The sequence below is a fragment of the Enoplosus armatus genome, chromosome 11, assembly GCF_043641665.1.
Source record: "Enoplosus armatus isolate fEnoArm2 chromosome 11, fEnoArm2.hap1, whole genome shotgun sequence".
NCBI lineage: Eukaryota > Metazoa > Chordata > Actinopteri > Centrarchiformes > Enoplosidae > Enoplosus > Enoplosus armatus.
The window spans coordinates 16541413-16569162 of NC_092190.1; the positions used below are offsets into that span (position 1 = coordinate 16541413).

The 27750-nt window shown below is 40.3% G+C and overlaps 2 protein-coding genes across 2 annotated transcripts; one reads left to right on the forward strand and one right to left on the reverse strand.

Moving 5' to 3' along the window:
* Positions 1 to 3546: 3546 nt before the first annotated feature.
* chmp2ba (charged multivesicular body protein 2Ba) lies at positions 3547 to 14449 on the forward strand. The gene is made up of 6 exons (XM_070914975.1): positions 3547 to 3712; positions 6647 to 6738; positions 9148 to 9342; positions 10672 to 10774; positions 11121 to 11227; positions 12588 to 14449. Exons 1-6 carry the CDS (start codon positions 3679 to 3681, stop codon positions 12699 to 12701), a joined length of 645 nt encoding a protein of 214 aa, XP_070771076.1. The 5' UTR covers positions 3547 to 3678; the 3' UTR covers positions 12702 to 14449.
* Positions 14450 to 17031: 2582 nt separating this feature from the next.
* On the reverse strand, positions 17032 to 26092 carry pou1f1 (POU class 1 homeobox 1). Its single transcript, XM_070915029.1, has 7 exons — positions 25957 to 26092; positions 23901 to 24062; positions 22933 to 23031; positions 17976 to 18239; positions 17628 to 17792; positions 17366 to 17426; positions 17032 to 17266 (listed from the first exon to the last, which is right to left on the reverse strand). Exons 1-7 carry the CDS (start codon positions 26090 to 26092, stop codon positions 17032 to 17034), a joined length of 1122 nt encoding a protein of 373 aa, XP_070771130.1.
* Positions 26093 to 27750: the final 1658 nt, after the last annotated feature.

Here is a 27750-nt window from a genome sequence, read left to right on the forward strand (position 1 = left end):
AACAGGGAGAAACAGTTCCAGGTTTGTCCAATGGTAACAAAATCCCCCTATCGGCACCTCGAAAGCTCACAAACTAACATGTTCTCTTTTGTTTAATTCATACAAAAACCGAAGTGTAAAAATGACAAGTTGTGGTGTTATGGGGGTTATGTGTCTGACCATTTCTTGTGCGGGTGCAGTGACCTCCTGTAGTCTAGCCATCACCGTGGGGCAACCTGACAAACTGTTTGGCCAAGTTACTGTGGCCAGGAAATCATTTGGCACATAACACCCTGTATAACTAAAACTTGTCGTTCTTACTATTTAGTTTTTGTGTGGATTAAACAAACGAAAAAGATCAGTTTACGCTAAGCTAAGATAACCTTCTCCTGGCTGTAGCTTCAAATTTAGAGAGATTTGAGAGTTGTATCAATCTTCTAATCTTCTAATTTCCGACAAGAATGCGAATAAGTGTATTTCTTAAAATGTAAAACGGTTCCTTTGATAGGGACAATAAAAAGCATATATATGTATGAGCCTACTGTGAATCCAAGGTATTTGTTTAGAACAAGGGTTCCTAGTAATTCCAGACTTTTGTCACCCTGTAAACTGCAACTTCTCTCCTTGCCTTTATCTTTGATTGTTCCATTGATTCATCCCTCTCTTCCTCTCTGCGAATTTGCCCTCTAGTCTCCTCTTCCTTTAATCCCCCTGGCACTCCTTGTGTCCTGCCTGCGTCCTTCTATCTGTCTCTCTCCATCTGGGTAGCAGTGATATAGCCATCCATCAGAGAGAAGAAGTACTGTTGAAGTCCCGTGCCTCCCATCACAGCCCCTTGTCTCTCTACGTTTGCATACAAACATATTTCAGCCTACTAACATGTCAGGGACACTGGGAAAAATGCGGCATACAGTCATATCTTATATCCTATTATGATTCAGAATTTACGATTGATAAATATGGGGAACGAGATACACATCCTGAGGGAGCTTTGTTGAAATTCTATTGCAAATGACAGAACAGAAAAAAATAATGGGATCCGTGGTTTAGCTGACATATGGGGCGGATCTTTGCCGTAAAAACACTGCATGTGTCTAAATTATATTACTGTAAAGTTGCAAGAATAAAAGAGAGATTGAATACTTGCAGTTACTGCATGGGGGGTTGTTGTTAATTGTTATTCTGTACAAACTATAAGTTCATTTCCTTTTAAGTAAACTGCTAGACCCAACTCATTGGATGTCCATGAATGGTTGGTATCTGTAAAGAGGAGAAAAAACACAGTTGTTACAAGAATAACTCCACAGTCATCAGATGAAAGGATCTGTGCGATTTGTTCGATGATACCTTAAAGCTGAAAAGCTTGATGTGCTTTATGGCTGCGACTCCCACTGATTGTGCAGAGATCTCATTTCACACATGAACGTCTCTCTCTCTGCTGTGTGTGTGTGTGTGTGTGTGTGTGTGTGTGTGTGTGTGTCCATACACTCTGTAGTTAGTGCCTTAACATTACGTGTGTGCTTGCCCCGGGGCTAGATCACAGGGAGGAGGAGGAGGAGAATGGGTGAGATAGATAGTTGAAGAAAGTGGAGGAAAAAAGGGGAGAAAGTGATGCTGAAAGACAGTGAAAATGAAAAAGAGAAGAGAAGCATTTCTTTGCATTTTATTTATTTGTTTGATTTTATTTTAATTCATCCTTTTCCTTGGTTGCACATACTAATAAACTTACACACTAATGTGTTGCACCAGTGTTCACTAACTGTATAGTGGACAAGTTTTGCTAAATATAAATGGTTGTTTCCTAAAGATTTTCTTTGCTTTTTGTGTTCTTTTTATATTGGGTTGCAGAAGCTTCTGAAACATTAACACTGAAAAACCCTCACCTTAAAAAGTGGTATTAACATTAACAACAATAATAGACACAAGGTATATGTATATGGAATCAAATTAAAATGTCTCATTACAGTAAACTTTAAGGTTTAAGGTACAGTAAAGGCTAAAGCCTTCCCATGGTGTACTATTGATCAATTCTATAATGCATATTTAATCAAACTCCAATATATCCATCACAAGTAGAAAAAGGCTCAAATTTGATACCAAGGTATTGATTTACATGCTCCTACTTTGTAGCAGCAAAGCCAGAGACAGATACAGGCTTTGTACCTGCAGGCCCTCTGGGTGCTTGGGGCTAGATTTATCACCACTGGGGCCCTCTGATGATGAGGCCGTTTAGTGGGGGTCCCCGTAGTCCTCAACTGATTAGCGCCAAACATCTTCCTTAATAACCTTAACAAGAACAACGCCTCAGGACGACATGCTGATGCACACAGGAAAGTGCGTGCACGCATACACACACACACATCCCCTTGGAGATAGAGAAAAGAGCTTAGGGCTACCCATCCTCCTCTCCTTTTCCTCAAAGTCACCCCTCTCTCCTCTGCTTCAGCCATAACTTGGCACCTCTCACTATTTCTGGGCTGAGACCCCCCCCCACACACCTTGCATCTTCCGTGCTACCTCCCACCGCCACCTCCAACACAGACACACACATGTACCAAATTGAGTTGGTTATGGTTCAAGAGTCCCACATAAAGTTGCTCTCAGCATCAATATGAAACAAGTCAATACGAATATATGAATACATACAGGAGTGAATGAAAACCCTCGCCCCTTGGGATAAAGAGATGAGGAGGGAAATTGAGAAGAACGGAATTTATGAGGCTGTGAGAAGCTGTGGGGGTTATTTTATAGACACTAACTCTCTGTGGATTGTTTCCTTACAACAGTTGTGTGCTATGGCCAGTGTGTATACTGATAACATGCCCAGATGCATAGACTGCCCGCATACACTACATGCAAAAACTCACTTGAAAGACTAAAAAGGAAGGGAGAGTCAATTAAGACATCAATTGGATTAAATATTAAAATGTGAAAAGTAAAACCCATGCAAACTGTAAACGATCGACCCACACATGCCAATAGGACTTCGTTTGCTTGCTTAGCCTTATCATTAAGCAATACTAAGAAATGTCTTTGTTGCCAAAGAGCATTTTATTGTCAGTTCCTCTGCATCCTATGCTGCCTTAACATCCTGCATGGAAAATTGAGCTCTATGTCCAATGGACATCAATAAACCAAAAGAGTGGTAAACAGGACTAATGTCTCAATTTCAACTCACATTATTTTACTATTATTTAGTCATTGGAGTGGCCACTTCGTAAGGTTCAACTACAGTGGTAATGACAGTGAGGCTATCGTTAACTGGCTTTTCCTGTTCCACCCCTGTACACAGATACACAGATCTCTGGGTCCAAACATGCACGTTAGCTTTCAGGTGTAGTCCAGACATTGATAGGGCTTACAGTCCAACAGAAAATAGACGGAGGACATGACACAACGGATTGACATTTTTCATTAATTAGTTTTCCGACGGGTGTAATACACTTTTCTGATCATGAGACATTTTACGAGGCACATATGAAGGCAGCATGAGAGTCCCGCCGTGACGTCACCCGCAGCCGTTAAGTCAGTCAGCTGAGGGAGGAACTCCGACAACAGAAAGTCAACCAGGAAACCGAAGCTCCGAAACTGACCCACCGCCTCGGTGTGACGGCTAAACGGCGGTATTAACGATAGGAATCACTCAGTATACCAGTACGGGACCTGTATTCAATATTTAAGTTGATACAAAGCAGCGACATGGCTTCCCTTTTCAAGAAGAAGACTGTCGATGGTAAGTGCTCTGTGGAAAAAGCTAGCTAACTTGTTTTTAGCCCGGGTGAACAGACTGCTGTGTTGTTCCCATCTTACATGAGCCATCCTTATTTAACGCTAACTTGTTTAACCTGTTCCGGGTGTAGTTGAGTCACCAGTCTGCCGACTGAAGTCTAAAACCAGCGCTAAAGCGCTGCCAAACTTAATGTAATAGCTTAGGTGAACATGCTATTTTTGTAACATCGCTAGATTACAGTGTAACTCTGAACAACAATATGTGTTGTTCCTTGTTACAAGGGTCGTTTAGGTCCCACTTACAGATGAAACTGATCGTTAGCTATATGTTAACATTATGTCCATATAGGAGGAAGGTGTCTGTGTTGCTACACTTCAGCTAAGGTTAGGTAATTGTTTTCCAATTACTGAACAGAAACCAGAAACATAAGCCCCAGTTATCATGAAATGTATGTCAAAACGTTGAATATAACAGATGTTAGCAGATATAACATTTGTTTTAACTTGTACTTTCTATCATTGGTTTTTATTTATTTAGATTAGTCGAAGGGCTATTCTACCTCAGTTCCATCTCTCACATTTTCTCTCCCAGGAAGACATTAAATAAGCTACATTACTGTTCATTTGTGTTTGACACATAAGCTCTAAGGTAACTGGCTTGCTGTGTTGTGGTTAAATAAATACAAATTTATCACAAACAGTGTGAGAAAATTCTATAATATAATTGAAAGGCTGTTAAAATATGACACTATGTCATGCTGTCTTCATAGTTGGATATGGTAATTTGAATCTGTAATATACAGTAATTCTGAAAAGCCTGTCAATCTAAATATTTAAATATGTTTCTCCAGGCTAGGCAATCAGCCTCACAAGGTCAAAAACCAGCCTCTCTTTTATCAGATTTAATGAATCAATTATTCTATTTCAAATACTGATTATATTGACTCCTAGGATTTACAGGGGGAGGGCAGATTTAGCTTCACCTCTTCTGGACCCCAAAACTTATTTGTGTGGAGAATTCCATAAAAATATATAAGTATAAAATAAATAAGTATTTTTATCTGCAGTTTTAAAATAGCCTCTGTGGGTTAACACACATCTTTTCACAGCACCGCCTACCTACTCCTCCCATCATTGGCATTCCAGTTTCACCCGTACCGATCTGCATACTGTACTCACTGTGCTTTGTTACCTCCACTCCATGCCAGGCCATTGTCAGGTCTTCTCAGACATTTCGCAGTCTCCATATCATGTTCTTCACTTCTCTCATCTCTCGCTCACGGGGCACAGTGTTTTCGTCGTTGCCCTGGGTTGGGTGGTCGAAGTGGTTTGTGGTTATTTGGCGAATGGGGGGGGGGATTAGATCACACATATTTGTAGGACGATATCCCTCCCACTTTGAGACGTTGGCGGCACGTCACCTTGCACGTGTACATGCGTCGTTCCCACAAGTGGTCCAACGCACTGACGTGTCTTGACCGAGTTCATCATTGCTGAACTTTTCAGAAAGAATAAGCATTTTTTGGCAGAGGTTCACTTTTTCCAAAAAGGGATGTTACCTATTGTATTATATCACAACTTATGAACATACAGCTGTTTAGAGATGTTGTGTAATTCTGTACTCATCTGTTCCCATCTGTCCGTCCTGTCAGAGGGATCCCTCCTCTGTTGCTCTTTCTGAAGTTTCTTCTGTTATTTCCCAAAATTTTTCCCTAAAGGGTATCTGCAAATATGTAATGTAGTGATCACAGATTTGCTATGTGAATAAAGTTGACTTGAATTTATATTAATTTATATTAACTAAGTTATGTATTTATTTATCCTGAATGTTAACTTTATCTAATGCTTGCAGATTCATTATAGATTTAAAATGTCTAAAGATATATTGTGTGTCTGTTGTGCTGTATATTGCAACATCCAAAAGCACCTCCAAATTTAACCTGATTCTGGTGCAGGTTATAAAGCCGCTGATTTCAGAAAAATCTCAAAACTGTATTTTTTCTGTAGTCAGTGCCAAGCGTACAATAGAGTGTTTACTGAAAGTGCAACACCTGCAACTATATTTGCTTTCTCTCTGGACGTCCTGAAGGTGTGTGTGTGTGTGTGTGAGACACTGATTGCTTGCATTGTTGTTCAGAAGTCACGGATGAATGTGTGACATACAGGGTCATACATTATCTCACATGATGCCACTCTGTCTTTGTGTGGGTGGTTTAGAGCTGACTCAGTAATGGTGTGAGCTGTCCAGGCACTTCCACAGTTGCCAGTGTCAGTGTGTCTTCTCAATGTGCAGCTTATTACTCTGTGGTATTTCGCGTGCATGTGGGCACACACATGCAAACATGCTCACCATTCAGGCACTGAATAGATAGAATAGTTTTAGATTTCTTCCAAAGCTGTGCAGCTGACGTAGACCCCGCCCTTTCTAACTGGATGGCACAAGAAACACGGTGAAAACGTTATCATCTGTCCTGATTTTCAGTCAATTTTACACCACCTATACTGCACTGAGAATAAAGAAACAGGGCAGGAGAGAGGGGTAGAGGGCGGTCCATGATTAAATCACACATAAGAAGAAAAAAAGATAGTACTCCACATTCTTGTAGCTGGTCTTTTATATGTGCTTTCTGTTCAGCTGTCAGCTTCTGAATATGTAGACTATGCAAGTCATGAGTGAAGCCAGATTTTGAGACAGGAATTATTTTACCACACATGGCACATAGCTGTATTTTTTTTTTTTGGGAGGGTCACCACAGAGGACAATTTTTACCAAGCTAAAATGCTTTAGCTTGACTTCCATGTTGAAATACAACTGATCTGTATTCATACATATTTAATCAAAGTTCACAAGTAAAAGTCCATGCATGTAACCTGCAGGTGTGTGTAATGTGCAGGTGTTTTAGCTTTAATCTTTCGTCCTTCCTGTCTTTCTCCAAAGACATAATCAAGGAACAGTCGAAGGAGCTGCGTGGCACTCAGAGACAGATCACCAGGGACAGAGCAGCACTGGAGAAACAAGAGAAACAAATGGTGGGACCACACACACACACACACACACACACACACGCACACACATACGCACGCACGCACGCATACAAAGAGTCTGGGGAACAAAAGTATCTCTACGCAAGGCATTTCCCATAGATTTCTACATATTGCATCAATGCTTTATTAAGACACCCTTGCTCTTTGAATACACACACACACACGGCTAGAGATGCATATTACATCCACTTCCTTTAATCTGGGATTGAGCCTGATTGGCTAATGGGTCTAAATGAATAGACAAGAATGGTCTGGTGTGATGGCTTTGCTTCAGGCAAGTGAGACTACGCTCTCTCTCTCACACACACACACACACACACACACACACACACACACACACACACACACACACACACACACACACACACACACACACACACACACACAGAGTTACACGATAAGGCTATATTCCCAGACGTACAAAACATTTCCTGTTTCTGAAAGATGAAAGAAGACGGCTGTGTCTTCTCCCCTCTATTGTATTAAGTAAATATCATACAGGACATAATTACCTCCCTGGGGAACCAGATTTTTATTTTTCGTTAATGCTTTCCACTAATTAGTCTATTTTTTTTTTAAGCTTTGTTACATGTTCTGAATAAAAGATACTTTTGCTAAGAAATGTAAATTACCTATATATTTGCAGTTTAGCACAATCGTGTCTGTTGCCCCCCACCATGCATGCTTCAAATGTGAGTGTATGCACATACTCACACATTCACTGCTTAAAAGTGGCACAGGGCAGAGGTTATCAACCCCAGAATAAAAGAAAATTTTAAGCCTAGTTGTTCGATTTCCGTGTATTTTGTAGAACTTAATACATTAGAAAGAGAATGGAAACAAACATGTCAGGAAGGTCCACATTCAGGAGGTCATGGCATGCATAAGTCCTTTTACAAGTTTGCAAAAACAAGTAATGTATATTATTGAATGTAAGGCCTTAAAACATTTCCAGCTGTTGTTCAGAAAAATCTTTGGCCTTTTATTAATACATAAAGATTGCCAGCTCCTGGCAGGCAAAGCCTGGAGCCTTGTGTGCTGTATTCCTTCATGTCTCTGAGAGGGGTGCATCCATCACACCCCCTTCCTGCTTTTCTGACAGGGCAGTAAATAAGACATCATAAGCTTCACATCAGCAGCAGTTCCATGGTCTCATCTGTAAAGCATTCATAGTTTTTCAGATGACATTATTATTGTTGCTGTGCCTTTTTTCCTCTCTCACCGTTCTACAGTTTTTTTTCCACGGCATTCATTTGAATTTTCTCTCACAACCAAGCAAATACAGACTGAACCTGTGTGTGTGTGTGTGGTGTGTGTGGTGTGTGTGGTGTGTGTGTGTGTGTGTGACAAAGAGACACTGAGCTGAGTGTGGAACGTCTATTGCTTCATCAAACATTTATAACTGATTGTTGTTTCCTGAAGATGCTCTTAGCTCACACCCAAGAAATAAACAACACATGCCAGGGCTGCTGTACGTAGCAGTGCTGAGAGGCCTGGCTAGCTTACTGTAACCTGGAGCTCCACTCTTGTCTCTTGGGATGCTCACACACTCACATGCCCACACACAGGTTCCCTGTGGGCATCGGTTTGTTTTCTGATGTTTACCAAAGCTAAAAGCATGTATTTGCTTGCCAGTGTGTGAGGCCCGATCCAGATGACTTTATTTACTATGTCTATATTTGCAAACACATTGGTCTCTCTGGAGCTAACCCTATGTTTCTGTTTGTTTATCAATACATAGTGCGCATTTGCATGCACGAGTACTTGTGGGTCACCAGTGATCTCCTCGCAGTTGACAAGGCTGCTGATTATTCCATCCTGAGTCTCCAAGATCCTAAATGTGGCTTGTGACATGGTTAAGCATGTTGTATTGCTGAAACAGATGGAAAATTGGTGGCACTCACTGACAAAAAAATTACAAAACATTACATTAAAGAAGTGTATCTGTTGTGTAAAGTAGCTGCTCTGCTACAGTTAATCTGCAATATAAGCAGCACTAAAACCCCCTTTTCTTAATTTATATGCTTATACGCAGGAACATTATCTCTAAATTTAATGCTTATTTTCGCTGTTAGGCAGGTGACTTATAATTAATAAACCTTAACCATAAAATCAGGAGACACTTGGGCTCTCAGTAGCCTCTGTGGATTTGTTCCAGATATCTATAGTATAGTTAAATTACAATTTGGAGCTTTTAGAGGCTGCTCCATCTGCTTCCTCCTCTGTCATATAATACCATTCTGTAATATGGAACATGGACTCCATTCTTACAATTTTCATTCATATTTTGTGCACACTAATTGCACATTATGCTCAAATTCAGACACCACTGAAGAGCTTTATGAGTGTCATTTAAGTGTCCTTATATCCCAAATTCTCCTTTTCCCCCTTCAGGAGGCAGAAATCAAGAAAATGGCTAGGAGCGGTAACAAGGAGGGATGCAAGATTCTCGCCAAGCAGCTGATCCAGCTGAGGAAGCAAAAGAACCGCACATTCGCCGTCAGCTCCAAAGTCACCTCCATGTCCACGCAGACAAAGGTCATGAACTCCCAAATGAAGATGGCAGGCGCCATGTCCACCACAGCCAAGGTAAGAGCCTGGACCCAGTTCAACTGGTCTGAGGTCAGGTTTTAAAATATATAAATGTTTAGCGTTAAGACAAGCTATTGTGAAAAACAGTACCTGCACATTGTATAACAACCAACATAGGCTGCTGAGTTTATTGTCTCTGGATTTGTTGTTTATACGTATTCATAGTCATCTTTTTTATTTAAGTAAATTGTGCGTATCTTACAGATAGATACAGTATACTTACTAGCAAACAAAATTATTCTCTTTTCTAATAATAAGCAGACAACTAGAACTCCTTTGTTGCATATGTTTGCCCGCACTTCGATTAATACTTAAATGGCCATTTAGACATTTGATATCCACTATATTCAACTCACTGTGAGAGAAGTTTGGTGTGTTTCCGTTTTGCATTTGAACTAGTTTCAGTGTTTACTTGTATCAATATTTTAATGTCGTAATTAAAGTATTAATGTGGGATCTGTTCATGTTTAAAGCCAAGTCTCATGGCGTTGTTGTTAATGAAGTGTGAAAGGTAGTAATTGGCCAGGAGCGATGTACGGTGCAGAGTCAGACTTAGCAAACATTAGACAGGTCAAATATAATTAGGCTTCAGATTAATGGAGTGTGATGAGGTGGCTGTGTTTCAGAGAGAGGGAGAGAGATGGAGAGAGAGAGTGTGTGTTAATTATTTTATGTCAGACGTTAGGGTTAGTTTGCATACACACACACACACACACACAGATTTTCCTTGAAAAAAGTTGCAGCTTCCATTCAGTTTATTCAATGAATAGTGGAGCGCTTTTCTCCCACAATATTGGGAGCTATGGGTTCGTATACTTTGCAGCAGTATGTTGAGAATGACAGTAAAGTGGAAAGAGGGATATATCTTATCTGTTGCGTCAGGCTCGGCTGTGGAAGTAAGTCACGTTTGTGCTGATCTTTCACAGGAAGGAAGGAGATGCATAATTTGTAAGATAGTCTATTATCCTCATATGCTAATGACTGCAGAGCAAGCCGTAATATTTTCTTGCGACACACACTGATTTGTGCAGTAATGTAATTTACCTGGAGTATTTTCTGTGAGAATGAAGGTCCTGTCTATATGACGACCAATTGATTCAAACTTAAATTTTAGTTTAATTTGTTTTTTTGCACATATTTTACCACTATCCTATGATGAAAAAGAAGGCTGTGTAAGAGTTAATTCCAAAAAAAGTCCAGCATGAATGTCTTGCTTATTTGCTACATCTTTGCTCAAGAGCAGCTCTTACAGTATGTTGCTTCTCCTCAGTGTCTGCTTGAAACCTCAACATTCATTCTCTAACCTTCTTTTTATAATGTATACAGACAATGCAAGCAGTGAACAAAAAGATGGATCCACAGAAGACGCTGAAGACCATGCAGGACTTCCAGAGGGAGAACATGAAGATGGGCATGACCGAGGACATGAGTAAGGACAGAGAACACACACACACACACACACAAAGAGCTGTAGTATTTACAGGCTTGCCAAAACCAGATTGTCAGGATTTATGTGAATGGTGTGAGGAGTGTGTTGCTGCTGACGTCTGTGTTTTGATGAGGGTAAGATAAATAAGAACATGTGATAGTGACATGTATATAGAGAGTGCGAATGCCAACACACAAGCATCCACACATACATACCTTTCCTTGTGTGAATGCAACATTTTTAGCTTACTCTAAAGTCCACACTGGGACTGAAAATCAATGTCTTTGACTTGTACTTAACCTGTCTGTCCTTATCTCCTCACCCCCCTGTCTCACTATCTGTCCAGTCAACGACACTTTGGATGAGATCTTTGATGAGTCTGGGGATGAAGAAGAGTCTCAGGACATTGTCAACCAGGTTCTGGATGAGATCGGCATTGAGATCTCAGGAAAGGTAATGAATTCAAAAAGAGAGAGAGAGAGACAGAGAAACTACCACTGACCTTATATATCCTACATACCTTAACTTTATACTATGTACTGTATGAACAGAAAACACTTGAAGCCCATTGGCAATTCCTGTTCCACAACATAACAATTTTTTTGGTAATATAGAAGTTAAAGGTTTTACCACACATTTTACACATGTCTTAATGGAGTGCACATGCCCTAGCAACATGAACTGAACAATAAGGAGTCCACATGGCTTTTACTCAACTTTTAAAATATATTCCAGCTGCCACATGGTGGGGCTAGCCCTCAGCTCTTCTAACTCCCGTACACTGTAGTCTGTGTAACTGCCAGGCTTTCCATCTGCTGTGTGTGTGTCTCCCCCTGGGGGGCTTCGTGAGTTATTACCTCTCATAGCGCAATGTACAAACCCACAAATTGTCCCATAAAATGGCCCACAGCTGGAGAGAACAAACAGGCAAGTTTCAATAAAATCCGCAAAACTGTGGGGGTATTTAATTTCCTGCTCCGTCACAATAATAGACCAAGCAGATAATTCTCTGAATGTACTCGTATCATGCACTTTCTTGGAAAAGCGAAACAATAAACCCTGAAAGCCTAAAGCTGAAAGGAAGTTTCAACACTCATAAACTATGGTAGTTTGAGAGGAGAAACTAAGTCAGAAAGCAGCCATGTGTGTTGTTGTCATGTTCAGTAGAATTATCTTTCAATGTATTATGGTTTTAAGTATGGAAAATAACAAATGCAGGTAAATTGCTTTAGTCTCTCCACAAATACAACTGTAATTCAATAATAGTTTGACTTGAGAGCCACATAATTTAATTATGCCTTTTGGTGATGAGTACCAGATTGTTGTAACACTTGTATAACTTGTTAAAAAGCTTGAAGAATGTTGCAGCACAGACAATATTCAAAGATTAACCAACAAACATAGAAAGCCATACTTTTAAAGGAGAGATTAAAGAAAGTTGAAAAGTGATTTCTTACAACTTTACCCTGTTGTTTTCTTGCAAATGAAGGATGATTAATGTTGTAAAAATAACGCTTGTGTAACTGACTCCCACTTGCATTACAGCGGAGGTGGACCACAGTAATTTAAAGAGACATCACAAAGTATTTATGCCATTTGAATTGTTATGTGCTGTTAATAGTTTTCCAATATAATTGACAATAATTGTGTGATCGTCTTTTACATTTGGCTTTGGAGCTGTAGTAGGCAGCTGTACATGGCAGCCAATTTTGCAACAAGTATGAAGCTTAGTGATTTTGTGTGTGTGTATGTGATAAGTTTGAAATGAGTGTGCCTGCTAATGGCAATTTTTCTGCCCATGTGTGTTTTCCAGATGGTGAGAGCTCCAGCTGCAGGAAAGAGTGTCCCCAGCGCTGCTTCCTCCAAACAAGCCACCATCTCTGACGACGATATCGAGAGACAGCTCCGAGCTCTGGGAGTGGACTAATTGTCTTCTCTCCGTATTAATGTTCACATCATAAACCTGTGCAACATTAGTACTTACTGATACAGACTCTGTCAGTCACATTGGTTTTGTCATCACTCAAATGCTACAGGTGTGACAAACTGTGCGCACCAACAGACACACACACACACTAAGACATTAAGACATTAAGACATTCGAAGGCATGCGGGCTGACATGTATATTAACACACACATATTCACGCATTCTTCAGCAGGTTGCCTTACAGATCATTAGGGCAGAACATCTGATCTATTTACGTGAAAATAATATTTATGATGACACACGAGTGGCCACAGCCTGAAGGTGGACCTGTAATAGATACTTGACCTCAAGAGTTCTGAACCACCCACGCTGTTGTTTACCACCCATCTTTGTCTTTATAAGGGCTACAGTATATGTGACCTTGCATCTGGCTTTTCCCATCTGATGTTTTGGCCAAACTTGAGTTAGTTAGTCATGTAATCTATCAGCTTTTACGGGACTGAAGATGGATGGTCTTTTCTGCGGCAAAGTTTAAATTAGTAAAATATGGTAATTAAAAAGAGCTTAAGGGTTGTCAGTAACCAGATGGGGCTATTCACCTGCTTTCATGTGTTGCCACTGGTTAATTTAAAACCCATCTGATGCAAACTACCCTCCACTCTATGTACAGGTTTGTCATTGTTCTGTGGGTAAAATATCCTGGTGGGTCAAGACTTGGGACACAGTTACTTAGTCATGCAAGTGAGAGGAAGAAAAGGCGTCGTCTGGTCAACTAGCTAATTAATTATCATGTTTTTATAAATCCTTAGACATGCCACCATAGATACTGGAGTTGATGTAACTCAGACAAGCATATGCATGTGAAATGTGTAACTGACACTGACGCCTTCGGGCGAGGGTAAGGCCTTCACTTAACTTCAAAATAATGCATGAGATGGCAAGATGGATTGATCTGAGGGAAAGCATTTCATTAGCACCGCTGAAGTTGTGCTGCTGTACAGATTGTGTGACAAAACTTAATCAAACACAAATTAGGACTAAAGAAAGACTGGCATATCAAAGAGATTTGAATTGATTGTTTGGTACTACTGGGTAATCAAATGAGGTTTTTTTTGGCTTCATTGGTTGATGTTTGCTATCTGATTGTGAATCTTATATTGGACATGGGATTTACACTGGTCCTGCAGTTCCTCCTCTCTTTCAGCTGCTGTGCAGTTACTGTCATTAGTTATTTGAAGCTGCCTCACTCACAAACATACACGCACACTACAGCAACAAAATGGTAGAAGTGTTTGCTAAAATGTCACTGTGATCCAAGAGATGTTTTCTGTTCTTCAGAGCAGAGGCGGACTCCTCTATTCAGTGATTTGTTAATGTCAGCCAGCTTCACAACGAGAGTGACAGAGACATAATATGAAGTCTCTGTCTTTTCTCTGTCTCTGAACTTTTGTTCCCGTATTGATTCCCATTGCCAAAACAAATTGAAAATGTTTTCATTCTTGCATGTATCTGACATTTGCAATACATAATTCATTGGATTTTTTTGTAAATCATTCTTTCCTCTACCTTTTTAACAGTCTATTGTGATTGTGAGCAGAAACAATGTTTTAACAGATTTTGACATTGAGTGCAGTTCCATGGTTAGCAAATCTCCATCCTTTTTAAAAGGTGTATGTATACTCTTTGTTTCTTTAGTCATTGTAAAGGGTTTATGGCTTTTATAAGGAATAAAGTTTCTTCAGGTATAGTTTGGTGAGCCTCTATTATGTTTTTCCATTCCAGCATTTTTCAAGGTAAGCTCCTTAACTACAAATAATGTATACTTTTCACATTTCTACAGACCATTTCCCAATTGCTGTATATTTTTAGATACTCCGATGTATTTTTACTCAGCTTCCAGACGGCCATTGGTTCCCTTTCATTTCCACATGAATGACAGACTGCAGTCTTCATTATTTTTGTCAAAGTGGCATCATCAGAGTAAAGCAGTGCAGACTTTTAAAATCAATTTGCAATGAAACTGCATTACCAAGAGTCTGCTAATAGATTTTCATGTCATACAGAAATGCATAGAAGTCAATAGATGGCTGGACTGGTGGAAAGCTACATCCAAAAGTATTAAAAAAAAAACAGCTTGGTCACTGCAAAAGCGCTACCTTATATGTGAAGTGTATGTGATTTGTAGTAAATTGGAGAAAACCTGCAAAATCACCAGTAAGCGCAAGACACTGAAATACAAACTGACTGATCACTCTGCATTTACTTCTGCTGATTCTTTAGTAATATTGCATCAGGTATATGCATTCAGAACGTCTGGAAAAATGTGAGATTGCTCATCGGCAACAATTAAGTGATATGGCCACAATGTTCTCTACATACATACAAAAGTGAAGAAAAATACCAAGAGTCATTTTCAATCCAAGTTGTATATCTTGAAGAGCAGTCGTGCTATAGCTTTAGGCGTCTCTGACACCAGCACTGAGAAGCTTTATCCTATTCAGCATACAACCCCTATAACGTTCCACGTACAGCCTCAGAAATGTGTCGGCAGTCGACGACCTCGCTGCGTTTATGTCCCCTGACGGCTCTCCAGTTAGACAGCTGTGCATGAATCACAGTAGAAACGGCTTGTTTCTGAATTAAGATGTTTATTTATGAATCTGCAGCGACACACCCATGAATTGTACATTTCAGTGCTGTACACATGACCAGACTGTATGTATTCATAGGGTAGTATAACGACATTAGTTAAAATGAGCAATGGTACATGTATCTCTTCATCAAGCACAGCTCTCCTTTATTGGCAGAAATCAATTAAACTGATTTACAGTTGTTCAGTATTTTTTTTCAAATTTTTGTATTAACCAGCTATGTCTTTTGCATATTTACTGATATTTTCAATCAAGTTGAATGAAGGCACTTCATATCTATCTGTCTATGTGAATACATTCTTACATGTTCTATCATTTTCTGCACTATATTACCTTGACATTCTAATTTCCATCTCTTCCAAGCACCAATTACTGGTAGCTGATGGAAGTTGAATATAAAGATTTAGTCTGAGAGGGAAGTTGTGGTGTGTTGGCTTGTCTCTTCACTTGAGACGTTTCACATTAGTCATCCCAACCAGGTCAGAGTCGTGACTGGCTGATGTTCTGCTTTGTGTGACACTTTGTCAAGGCAGCAGCAGCAGAAGCAACAACAACAACATAACATCAACAAATACAGTATGAAAAATTAAATCCATCTTACGACGGGGAAACAGCAGACGTCAGATCCATTTGTTGACAAAAATGTCAAAAAAGTTTCCCATGTCCCTGACTTCAAAGCCATAAATCAAAGAAGTTGAACTCAGCAAAGTAGATCAACATAATATATTAGATCTCAGATAAATAGGTTGTTGTGACACTTTAAATATATTACTGTTTTGACCACATTTACATGGTCACAACATTTGTCATAAGACAGGTTATTAATGAGAGGACACAGAGGCATCAGCTCTACAAACACACAAACAAACACAACTACAACACAAAGAGTCCTGCTGTTAAATGTAGAACATTTCATCCACAATTACACTTCCCTTCCCTTCTCAAAGCGAAGGACAGTATTGCTAATGTCTGTTTTTAGAAAGGCACAGGGCTGATGTATATGAGTGCTCATCTGCACTCTGGTGCTGATTAAATAAAATAGATTTGGTCTGTGTAATTAATATGCTTTCAGCAAACAAGGCACAGCCAAGATTCAGTACATTTAAGTGTTAGGTCTGGCAGCTGCAGCGTCAAAGCAGCAGATCATATGCGGTTAATGAAAACCTTTTATCTTCTCAGTCTCAACTTCAAGAAATAAAAAATAATGGCTGATTAAAGTACTGTAAAGAAACATTTCTATTCAAGTAAATAAGAAAAAATAACAACATTTAATTAAAATGACATTAAGAAAAGTGGTGCACATTGCAATAAGGGATGTCTCTTCAAATTAAACAAACATTTGATGCTTTGGATTCAAGTTACAAACTGACAATGACTCAGTGTTTTTCAAGGTATTTTTTGTTTTCACCAGGCTGACCATCACAGGATATAAACCGTTATCTGAGTATTAAATGAATGAAATAGTTTGAAGTGCATCAGCAGCAGCTTAATGCAGGGTGAGGGCAGTTTTTATTCTTCATTTTTTCTGTTTCCTGTTGGGAAAAATTCTCCCACTTTGTGGTAGAATGACTTTGTGTCAGGCATCCGATTTAAAAACAACACATTTTCACTCGTTGTGGTCATGAAGGAGCCTCCATCAGACTAGAGGTGAACTGACACTCACTGACTGAACCTTCAGTTATGCCATCGGCCTTTTACTCATCTGTGCTATGCAGTTTGGACTGATTTTGGTCAAACAGGAGCTAAGGTTGAGGCTGGTTTTGACCCGTTTCTCTCTTTGGCGTCTGTTGCAGAACCAGACTCTGACCACCTCCTTCTCCAGATGGAGGCCTTTGGCTATCCGGGCGATTTCCTGGGAGGATGGCTTACTTTTTTCCACAAAGCTCCGCTCCAGAGCCTCTTTAGCTCCCAGGCTGCAGTGGGGAACAAGGGAAAGAGAATGAGGATGAACTCTATGAAACTAAATGTCATTGTATGGTATGCATCGAATCTTTGCTCCTGACAGTTGATACCTGATAGTTGTTCTCCTTTTCCTCTTCCGCTCATTCATTCCTATTTTATCACTGTACAAGGCTGCAGGAAAGAAAAATAATATGTTGTTACTTCAGCATGCTGGTGATTTTCAGGAAGATATTGTTTTAATTACTGCAATTATTGCAAAAAGGTTGTCATTTACAAGCTATATTAACTACATATAGATGAGCTGTCCAGGTAAAGGACATATTTAAGCTCTGCATGGGCGTCAACGTAGTGGAGTGGATGTGTGTGACTCACCTCCAGCCAGCTCAGCTTCGTCGAGCCATTTAGCCAGAATGGCCTTGAGTTTGCAGGCGTTCTTGAAGCTCAGCTGCAGATTTTCAAAGCGGCAGATCGTGGTCTGACTGAACTCTGAGCCGTGCACTGCAGCGAGAGCCTCGCCTACATTCGTCTGCGTGTAGCCTGGAGGTCAACATGAGACAGAAATAGAAACACTTTATAGAATTCACAAAAGCAGAGAAGCAGCAATGCAAGTACAAACACACAACAGAAACATTTGTGGTAAAGTATTGGTGCAGTTGGATAGTGGGGTAATTACTATCTATCTATCAGCTATTATTATCATCATTCTAGTATAATGCTCACCAAGTTTGATCCTCTGTATTTTGAAGTCATTGGCAAACATCTCCAGCTCTCGTATCTGTGGGGAGTTCATGGCAGGGGCATCTTCTGGGTCCCGCATGCACTTCCTTTGGGCGTCAGTTTTCATCTCTCCGACACTGGAGCCCCCAGGGGCCTCATCAGTTGAGAGGAAGGCCGAGGGCAGTGAGGAGAAACTGTGGCTTAATGCACAGGAACCACTGCTTAGACCATGGTCCGGAAACTTGTACAAGCAAGGAGTAAGAGATCCTAGACAAAGAGGAAAATTAGTTGGTGGGAATCACAAGGGAGACCCTCAGACAGTCAGAAGGGTGCTGAAAGCAGCATGGCTGCTATTCCCACATGTATCCTGAGAGCCCTTATTTCATCTGCATCGCAAAAACGTTTTGACGTGCTCCTGCGAGACTCTCTGAACTACTAAAACTAAAAACAGCTGGAACCTGCAAGCTAATATTTTGGTTTGTTCATCATTTTGCTGTGATAGCCAACATATAGTATTTTTAGAATTTCCATCCCCTCCTGAAACAAAGGGGTAATCCTATTGAGATAGTTTGCTACAAAGTGAGAAAAACACTCCATATAGACCATGTAGCACACACCTGAGGCAGCTCCATTCACTGATAAAGTGCTCAAATAATTTGATGGTGTTTTGTTTCCCCTGTCCCTTAACACAATATACTCCAGATATTTATCTCCGCAGTTTACACAGAATTTAACAAGCCCATTCACATTTCTTGCCAGAATACTCTTATCCTTGGCTTCAGTGTTGCCACGCAAAGCTGAGGTCACTTCTTTGTTTTAAAAGGTCTGTATTCAGTCGAAATAAACATTGCACAACCGTTTGGTTTGTCATACTTGTGTAACACACCACAGGCTATAACCATTCAAGATTTGTCATTATTTCTACAGGTGGCTATACATGTTAAGAGGTTTGACGCAGTAGAGCTGGTGGCTGCTGCTGCTGCTGCTAATCACTAGTTTGTCTCCTTTTGTTAGTATTAATGACAGATTACTGCCAGAGTACCAGATGGGTGGATGCCCAATTGTAATTCGGAATAAGATACTTCTACACAGCTGCAGTGGGGGAAAAACAGCAACTGCATTGATCAATTTTACTAAAAAGTTAAATCAATCAAATGACATCATATTCAGACTACTGCAGGAGCAGACAATAGGCAATAACTACTTTGTGATGAAAGTGCAACACTCCCCTCTTGTGTTAGCGGGGCTGTAGTGCAGTACAAACTATGTTATACAACTGCAATACCTGCATTTACAGATCCAGTGATTGAAGGTATATATTCACCACTGCAACAAATCCTACCTTTGTGCAGGTTATAATGTGCAGTTTTTCAACTTTATGTGGTTACATTATATTGTGCTATACTGTTTCTAATATTTTGTCCACCCATATCAATGAGGGTAACTGAATAGTAGCAAGTGTATGCCAAACCTCTGAGACTAATCAGAGAGGAATGATTACCTTCACAGAAGCTAAACTAATCAGCGTTTACACACGTTTCATCTTTGAACTCTTTGCTCAGGTCAATGATGTTTACATCTATCTACTCAGCCAATCAGGATGCAATCCTACAACTCCTTATTGAAATTGAGCATATACATAGCAGTTATTTGCTATTGAACCAGAGATCACGACTTTGCCATAAAAGCTTCATATGGCTAAATATTGCCTGACAACAGCGCGTTGGAGGCATTTTGGACTCTACTTGGAGGAATACAGTGGCAGTGATACTAAATGCAGTAACAGCCCTCACAGTCCCCTTGTACAAAATGGTTGGGTTTCCATAAGTGGAGTGGAGAAAAGGATGCCGTCATTGACCCGCTGAATTGTTCAGTTGTATCTATACACCAGCTAGAGAGCAATATGACAGATTCTACACCAAAACTGCATGCATCAGTGCTTTCCTCTTGTACTGAAGGAGTCGGGGAGGAGAGGTTGGATTCACTCTCTGAGAAACTCTCCTTAAAGTTTAGGAGGTAATATCTAGGTACAGCATATGTCTGCCTTCCTGCCTCGCCTATAGTTTTCAAATCCCTTTCCATGGAGCTTAGTTGGTAGATGTCTCTTAAATTGTTGTCAATTTAGACACTGCTGCTGCACCCTATGAAACGTATCCCCTGCACCTTATTTGGTGATGAAGGATTTGGGGCAAAAACTCTTTACCCCTGAGAACATCGACAGTTCTTTTAAGGCATGGATGATTCAGCTGGAGGCGTCCTGTGCTCCACACCATGCAGGAGAAAGAGACAAGACTTTTCCTCATTCATGCCTGATGCCTGCACTGTTGTTCCCAGGGGGGTGTACATACAATTATGCTGCGGTGCACACAGTAGCTGTTTGTGTGCTATGGAGACAGACAGCAAACCCCTTTCAAAACATATGTGGGCTGAGTGAGTTTGTGAAAGCACCTCACGAGCCGAGCCTTCGTATATGTGAACATGGCCTCTCTTGTTAGGTGCTATACATGTGGACCATCGTTAATACTTTTTGGCAAGTTGAACAAGTTGAAATCACAACATTGACTTTTCATCACCCTCTAAAGTTGTTATGGCCAGTGACTTAGCAAACACGTCTAACAGATAGAGAGCAATGTTGTTGTTTTTCACGCCACCTGATGAATGCAAGTCATATTCACTTTGACATTAACTCTGATTTGGTCTTTTTCACTGCTAAATGCTCCACTGTGATCCGTTTTGTGCTAGGCGCAGCGTACAGTGGGTTTATCAGCGTATCTTTGCTGAAAACAGTTGCCTGCTGTGGCTAAAAACAAGATTGATGACGTAAACGAGGCTAAAAAGCTCCATATTGCTGAGGGGAAGTGCAGAGTTGATAACTCTCTGTGGGTTTATAAAGGAACACTTTTCAAATTACATTTAGTCATTTGATCCTTTGTTAATCTAAAAAAGTAAATGAGTGCAGATCTAAAAATGAAAGGGCCATTTTCTTCTCTGACTGTGTTCCATCCAGTTCACATAATTACAAAAATCTTTTTAATGTTATTAGCTCTGTTACTGCCCTTTCCTCTTTGAGCGAATTTCATTTTGTGATTTATACGAGGCAGCTTCTCACATGGACTCCACCACATAAACACTTGTTATGCCTCCTACTGAATTTCTTAAGGAAGTTTTTCATACGTTGGTTTGTCAGTCTTCTAATTGTTAATACTGCTACTACCTCTGTTTCAAGCTAAGCAACATCCCTTTGTCCTTAATAATTTGCTTCCCATTAACTTTCTTTTCTAAGGATGTAGACAGGAGCTGAAAACAAGTCGACCATCACTTGACCGTTTATTAAAGTGACAAATGACCTCCTGATGTAATAAGCTGTTTAATTTTAATCCTAATGTATTTCAGCACAGCTTTTGACACTGCGGGTCAGACAATTTTATTAGACCATTTAGAGGAGTGGGTCGATGTCGCTATGTTTACACTAGAGAGGTTAAAATCCTACTTTTTATAAGTCTCATCTGTTAAAACAAACAATCTTATTTCCTCTGCAAATGTTAATTGTTCTGTGCCACCAGGGTTACCTTGTAAGTCATATTGGTTTTGGACTGTATTTGCTCCTGTTTGGTTATATCATACAAAATTATAGTTCAATGATACTTTCATTTAACAAATTAAATTATTATTATTTTTTATCTTTTTGAGGCTTTGAATGTTTTTTTATACCTTTTCTTTCTTTTTTATCTTCACTTGTCAGTTTTTCATCATTTTTGAATCAGAGGAATTAGTATGCAGGACACTTGCACAGTGACACCCTGATTTGACTTGTTGAATATGTCTTGTGGTCTGTGTTCATGTCTGGGACACAGAAACTACAATGGTGTCATGTAGTGGTTTGACAAGATGTCATTGCTAATCCTGAGTTGCTAAACACTGGAACAGAGTGAACATGAAGTTACTCCCCCTCCAAGAAGATCATTGTCCCCAACTCACTCACTGTGTGCACAATAACAATTACTACTTTAAAGTGATTTCAATGAAGTAGGGACAATGGTGGTAAAATGCATTTTATTAAGTGTTTAACACTTATCTGCTGTATCAGGATTGTGTGGGTGTGATTTGATTTGATTATGATGACAGTGGCCTGGCAATTTGAGAAAATAACCCGACAGCTGTCATCACATTTTGATTGGTGCTTAGAGGTACATGACCTTTTTACAACTGAGCCCCAACCACATCAAACCAGTGAAAAGAGCACAGAGAAATACTGAAATAAAGGAATCTGTCATGTGAAATTACTAAAACTCCTCCAGATTTGCCAGATTGTGTAATATAGGACCACATCTCATAGAAAGAAGCTGGTTGAGAAAATAGGGCCTTTGTAATTCAATGCAATCTAGCTAGGTTGGTATCATCAGTATCATTGCTCTGGCACATTAGCTTTAATATGAAAAGTTGCAAACTTAGAAAGGTTATAACATCAATAATTAGAGAGAGAGCACCCTGTTAAATAAAACAAAATCTGCTTTGCTTGATCAATCTATTTGGAGCTAGATGCCTGAATGTCAAAAATATAAAAAGACTAATGACTGACTTGTGCCATGAAAATACCGAACATCACTAATACCATTCCCGCTGACAGTTTTCACATAACCACTTCTACATTCATGTTTCTGCTCTGTCTGCAGGACGGGGGGGAAGTGGCAAGCTGCCTTTGACAGTTATGCTCAACAAGTGCGCTAAAGAGCTCAAGCGTCAGGCGAGGTAATCAAGTCTGAAATTGATTTTAACTGGTAGCAGATTTTAAATTAAATGGGAATAAACAAATTGTCTGCTCAATTTATTGGGTTTAACTGAAGGCCAGGAGAGGGAGTGATTATGATGATGATGGTGTGTGTGTGTGTGTGTGTGTGTGTGCGTGAGAGAGTGTGACAGACTGATAGAGAGAGTGTGTATCTGATCATTTGATCATTACCTTGCAATGGGTTTGCACTGCTCACCATGTTAGGATGAGAGACACCACAAGTCTGCAGGATCCGAGTCTGAGAAATACTGGCAGAGAGCATCTCCTGAGCTACAGGGGGAGAGAGAGAGAGAGAGAGAGAGAGAGAGAGAGAGAGAGAGAGGGGCCTTTATCATCATAATCAGTGTTGGCATTGCCATGTATATTGTCATTGTCATTTTCTGCACGCTAATCATTTTCAAAACCTCAATCATAGTCATCATTGTTAGTACGACATTGTAATATCGCCTCTTCACCAAGAATGTTTTGATTGGATGCCCCACACTCCAAACAAGAGTCTGACCGTACTGAAGTGTCCACATGCGACACCTGAATGTTAACACAATGACCACACCTGTCTTTCCTGTATGTTAAATAAATGACAGTATGTTTAGTATGCAGATTGACCAGATAATGCCCACATATGACTGAAACTGAATAATTCAGTGAGTCAAGCCGCCTCAGACTGTGGATTTTGAGACTTGATTGAAATGCCCCCAAGATCCAACTTCACTGCTTACACACTGATTAATATGACCTGATGTGGTCAGATTGTGCCGGGTGGGATTGAAAATAACGCCAACCGATTCATCATCATAATCATCATCCATGCCGCCATCAGATCAATACCACCCTCACCATTACCCTCGTAACAATGATCATTGTTGAAGTTGTAAGTGCTGCCAAGTAATATTTTCATCAGAAATATTTAGATTAAATCACTGCTGTAACTGATCGTTATTATCAAACAGTCCAAAACCCCCAAATATTCCATAAACAATGATACAAAACAGAGAAAATAAGAACATTTGGCATGTTTTTTATTATTGAGTGATGGATTGAATACCAGAATTGTTGATGAGTAATTGTTGATTGACTAACAATACCAGATTAATCACAGCCTTGCGATGGTTGTCACAAATACCATCACCACCACTCACCTGCCATCATGCCATAGGTGGCCTGCTGGTTGCTGTAGTGACAGGGGGTAACTGGGTAATGTAGGCTCGGGGGTCCGTTGCCAAGAGGGTTGCCGAGGGACGAGGTGGAGAGGTGCATGTGGGAGCGCTTGGAGGACTGACCCAGGGACAGCCCAGATGATACTGATGGAGACAAATGTGGTTACAATCTGACCAGAGAACAAAATATCAGAAAAACTAAGGAGAGATATGTTAGCTAGGATCTGATCTGAGTTCAGGTCAGCTTTAAATACAGAGTTGGACCAATACAGGGTTTCGAAAACTATTACATTACATTTTAAAATCACAACAGCTGGTATGTGATGGCATAAGATACAATAATATATTTAAATCTGATTTCATAACAAGTTGTTTCTTAAAGAAATGTCCAATGTGGAAGTGCCTCTGAACTAGCATTCACACAATGGATATATAATTTGTCAGGCACACTAACGAAGATATTCTTTTACTTCTCTGATCAGAAAAATTATGTAATTTGCTCCATCAGAAAGAGAGAGAAAGATGATGATGACGGCTAATATTTGGGTTTTTGCCGCAAGCCAATATCACCCTGATATGTTAGACTGATGCACAGTGCAAACAGAAGAGAGAGAGATGTGATTACAGTCTGAGTTGAACACGTTTATTCTTTAAACTAGACGCTGGAGAGAAATGTCAGCTACCGCAGAATTGGATGCCAGTGCAGCTTAAAATGGCTCTGTAAATACAGCCAAATGTGTGACAGATATCACACCTCACACAACCAGCAAAAAAGTGGTCTGAAATGAAACTATGAAGAACGCAGAATTAGCGGCAAACCAAAACATATGCCTCTAAAAGCAGGGGAAGTAACCAAGAGATGTTTTGAATTGTTTATTATGACACTGATTCCCAGTAAGACTTCCCTTTAAAACCTCATCTTTACATGCTTTTGTGGATGCTCTTCTCTGCTAAGTGTATTTAAATATAGTTGAACATTGCTCTGGTCCTCTGCTAATTACATACTTATTCATGTATTCGTCTTTTTATACAGCTTGGTGTTCACTTCAAGCACTAATGTATGCGTCCTGGTATTGTGAACATGCACTCTGAGTTGGTACAGTACTCACTCGTGTAGTCTTTGTTCTACAATCCTGCTATGGTTGCGAATTTTACTTTATTTTTTCCATTTGTTTTATTTCACATTTCATTCATGGACTCATTGGAAAACAGAAAACAAATATGAACCAGGTCAGCATTTAGTTTGTTGTTGTTTGCAAAGCAATATCCTTAAAAAGTACAGTATTGTCTTAGCAGAAAGCTACGTTTAACCTGCTGCTATATGAATGTATTGTGTGACTAATGTTCTGCATGATATAATCCAGTCTATTCTAAGCTATAACAATCAGCAGGACCTAACCCCCCCCCAGAAGTTTGCTCCACAATGCTCCATCATGAAAAGACCTTGGGGAGTTTGTCATACTGATAACGTATCCTCAAAGCAATTATCCACTGAGTAGAGACAGCTGGGCCAAACCAGCTGATTAGATACATGTGGATCGGCTTTGAATAAATGTGAAGAAAGAAATGTGTTTCAATTCAATTCATCCTCCCTATTCCCCTGAGAACACAACTGTGCCTTGATAAAGAGGCATCAGCAGGTGAGGGGGGGCATGGTTCGGTTAACTAGAATCTAAAGGAGCAACTTGTAGCCCTACCTGAGACATGATTCACCTGCAGCACCCACAGGACTCCTTATATAATCAATCAATAGTCACTGTCAACACAAGCAAATCCCTGCTGAATGCCCTCATCTACGCTTTGTCCCATCAAGACGCGGCATTATGCCAACCTTTTTTCATATAGCTTCACAAGTTGTGAAGCTGGGATTTAACATCATGACAACACTATGTGGGTTGTGGTCCATATCATTCAGGCACTGTATAAACCTCCTATTTCCTTGTACTTTGCAACTGTAAAAGCCTCTTTTTTTGCAGAACAGATTAGGCAAAGATAAAGCACACATCACAGGACAGAAGAGCATTTGAGCCCTGTTTACCTGCAGAAACCATGCTGTGAGCATGGGAGGTGGTTGGCAGGCAGTCACTAGCAGAGGCGTGGTGCATGAGGATTGGCAAGGGTGAATCTCCTGTAAGTGGGGTGAAGGAATCAGCACTGAATGCCTGGCATGCCATTCTTTTCTGGCCTCTCTCGATTGGTCCCAATGGTACACTGAAGGTTGATGAGATCCCTTAACTGGTTTCTTTTCTTTGCTTCGTCCTCTCTTGCTTTATTTGGTCTTGTCTCCCGTTGTTGCTGTTGTCTTTTCTTGTCTTGTCCTCCTTGGAGTCTGTTTCCTCGCCTTCCTTTCTTGTGTCTTGTTTAATCTCGTCTTACTTTGTCTTTCCCTTTTGTCTCTGTCTCGTCTTCTTTGGCCCTCTCTTTTTTTTCTCACGGCGTGTTGTCGTCTTTCACCTCGTATCGTCTTCTTTTCTTCCTGACTCAGTCAAGCATAGTTCTAACTTCAGTCCCTTGGGAATATGCAGGTAAAAAACTGTGATTGGTTCCCTTTTTCTCTCAAAGAGAAAAGGATGTCAGCACTTCAGCCAGAACTCTAACTGTCAAAGCTTCAGGTTCAAGTTACTACCTGGTATATCTGCTCAAAGGTGTTTCTCACCAACTGAGCTTTCCCTCATTAGGGCCTCTGCTATGCATGTCCCTGTCTCTTTTTTTCCATTATAGATGCAGGTAGCCAGTGTCTGTCATACCCTCAGCAATTTGCCGCCCTTGTCTACTGCAGGTATTTATATCCCACCCACCTACAACTAACCTCCCCTCTCTCGACCTATGAGGCCCCCTATTTCCCATCAAGCTGCTCACCCCCCACCTACCAATCCCATGTCAGTGCTGTTATTACTTGTGTTTGTCCCTACCTGCATCCTCCTCATCCCGTTTCCAAATCCAGGATTAGGGTACAGAGCGGCTGAGAAACCCGATCCCCTCCTCTCCTCTCCCCCTCTCGGCTATCTCTCTGACCCTCTCCCTGATTACAGGGTTGTGTTGTAGTTGAGATGGGAAAGTAGAGTGAATACTTACAATGCTCATCAAAACAACAAAGACCTTGTTAAGATTTATGCGAAAATGGACAATATGGTTTTACGCTGCTATAAATTGTCTGCTTTGTTTTGCATGTGTGTACCCTCGACTAACTCTAAACTCAACTTGGAAAAACACTCTTGTTTTACCACAGACATTGAATCGCCTCGCAGGAGCTTTTTAAATTGGATGTTTTTTATTGGATAGATCTGGCTTCACCTGGAGGTCAGGAGCACTGCTTTAGCCCTACCCCTTTAGCCCACCACCAAAAACACATGTAGTATTATTTCAGAGTGAGTGGATGAAAAGGTTAGCATTGTTTCGGTTTGGTGACCATATTGTGTTGAATGCAGAGTGCTTCAGGTAAAGACAACAGGTCTCATCAGGGAGGATAAAGGTTAATCTGAGGAGCATGGCCACCATGTGCACTCTGTTGTGTCTGTTTGTGTTTGTCTTGGGCTCTGCTTCACTATTGTTGATGTAGGTGGGCAGAAGGTGGAAAATAGCTTGTGGGTGGCAGGCACGAATCGACTCGTTTAAGCATGCAGCGTAAATTTGGACTGGGTGCACTTAGTACTTGTCTCTCCAGAAAATGGAATTTAAACAAACATGTTTCAGCTAGTTTGCTGGGTTTATTCATTCACTCAGTTGTAGAGTGAAGAAATTCACACGTTAATTGAGTTAAAAAGCCCAAAAGGTTGAAAATTCTTTCCGTTTTTTGATGGTCTATGGATTTCAGTTTGACCCATTTCCAAAT

Bases quoted from the DNA above. Each gene is read 5' to 3' on its own strand.
- chmp2ba (XM_070914975.1), top strand. From the start codon at position 3,679: ATGGCTTCCCTTTTCAAGAAGAAGACTGTCGATG. The intron at 3,713-6,646 runs GTAAGTGCTCTG...CTTTCTCCAAAG, and splicing joins CAAGAAGAAGACTGTCGATG to ACATAATCAAGGAACAGTCG. The intron at 9,343-10,671 runs GTAAGAGCCTGG...TAATGTATACAG, and splicing joins CCATGTCCACCACAGCCAAG to ACAATGCAAGCAGTGAACAA.
- pou1f1 (XM_070915029.1), bottom strand. From the start codon at position 26,092: ATGGCATGCCAGGCATTCAGTGCTGATTCCTTCACCCCACTTACAGGA. The intron at 17,427-17,627 runs GTGAGTCACACA...TCTTTCCTGCAG, and splicing joins CGAAGCTGAGCTGGCTGGAG to CCTTGTACAGTGATAAAATA. The intron at 17,267-17,365 runs GTATCAACTGTC...TCCCCACTGCAG, and splicing joins AAAAGGAGAACAACTATCAG to CCTGGGAGCTAAAGAGGCTC.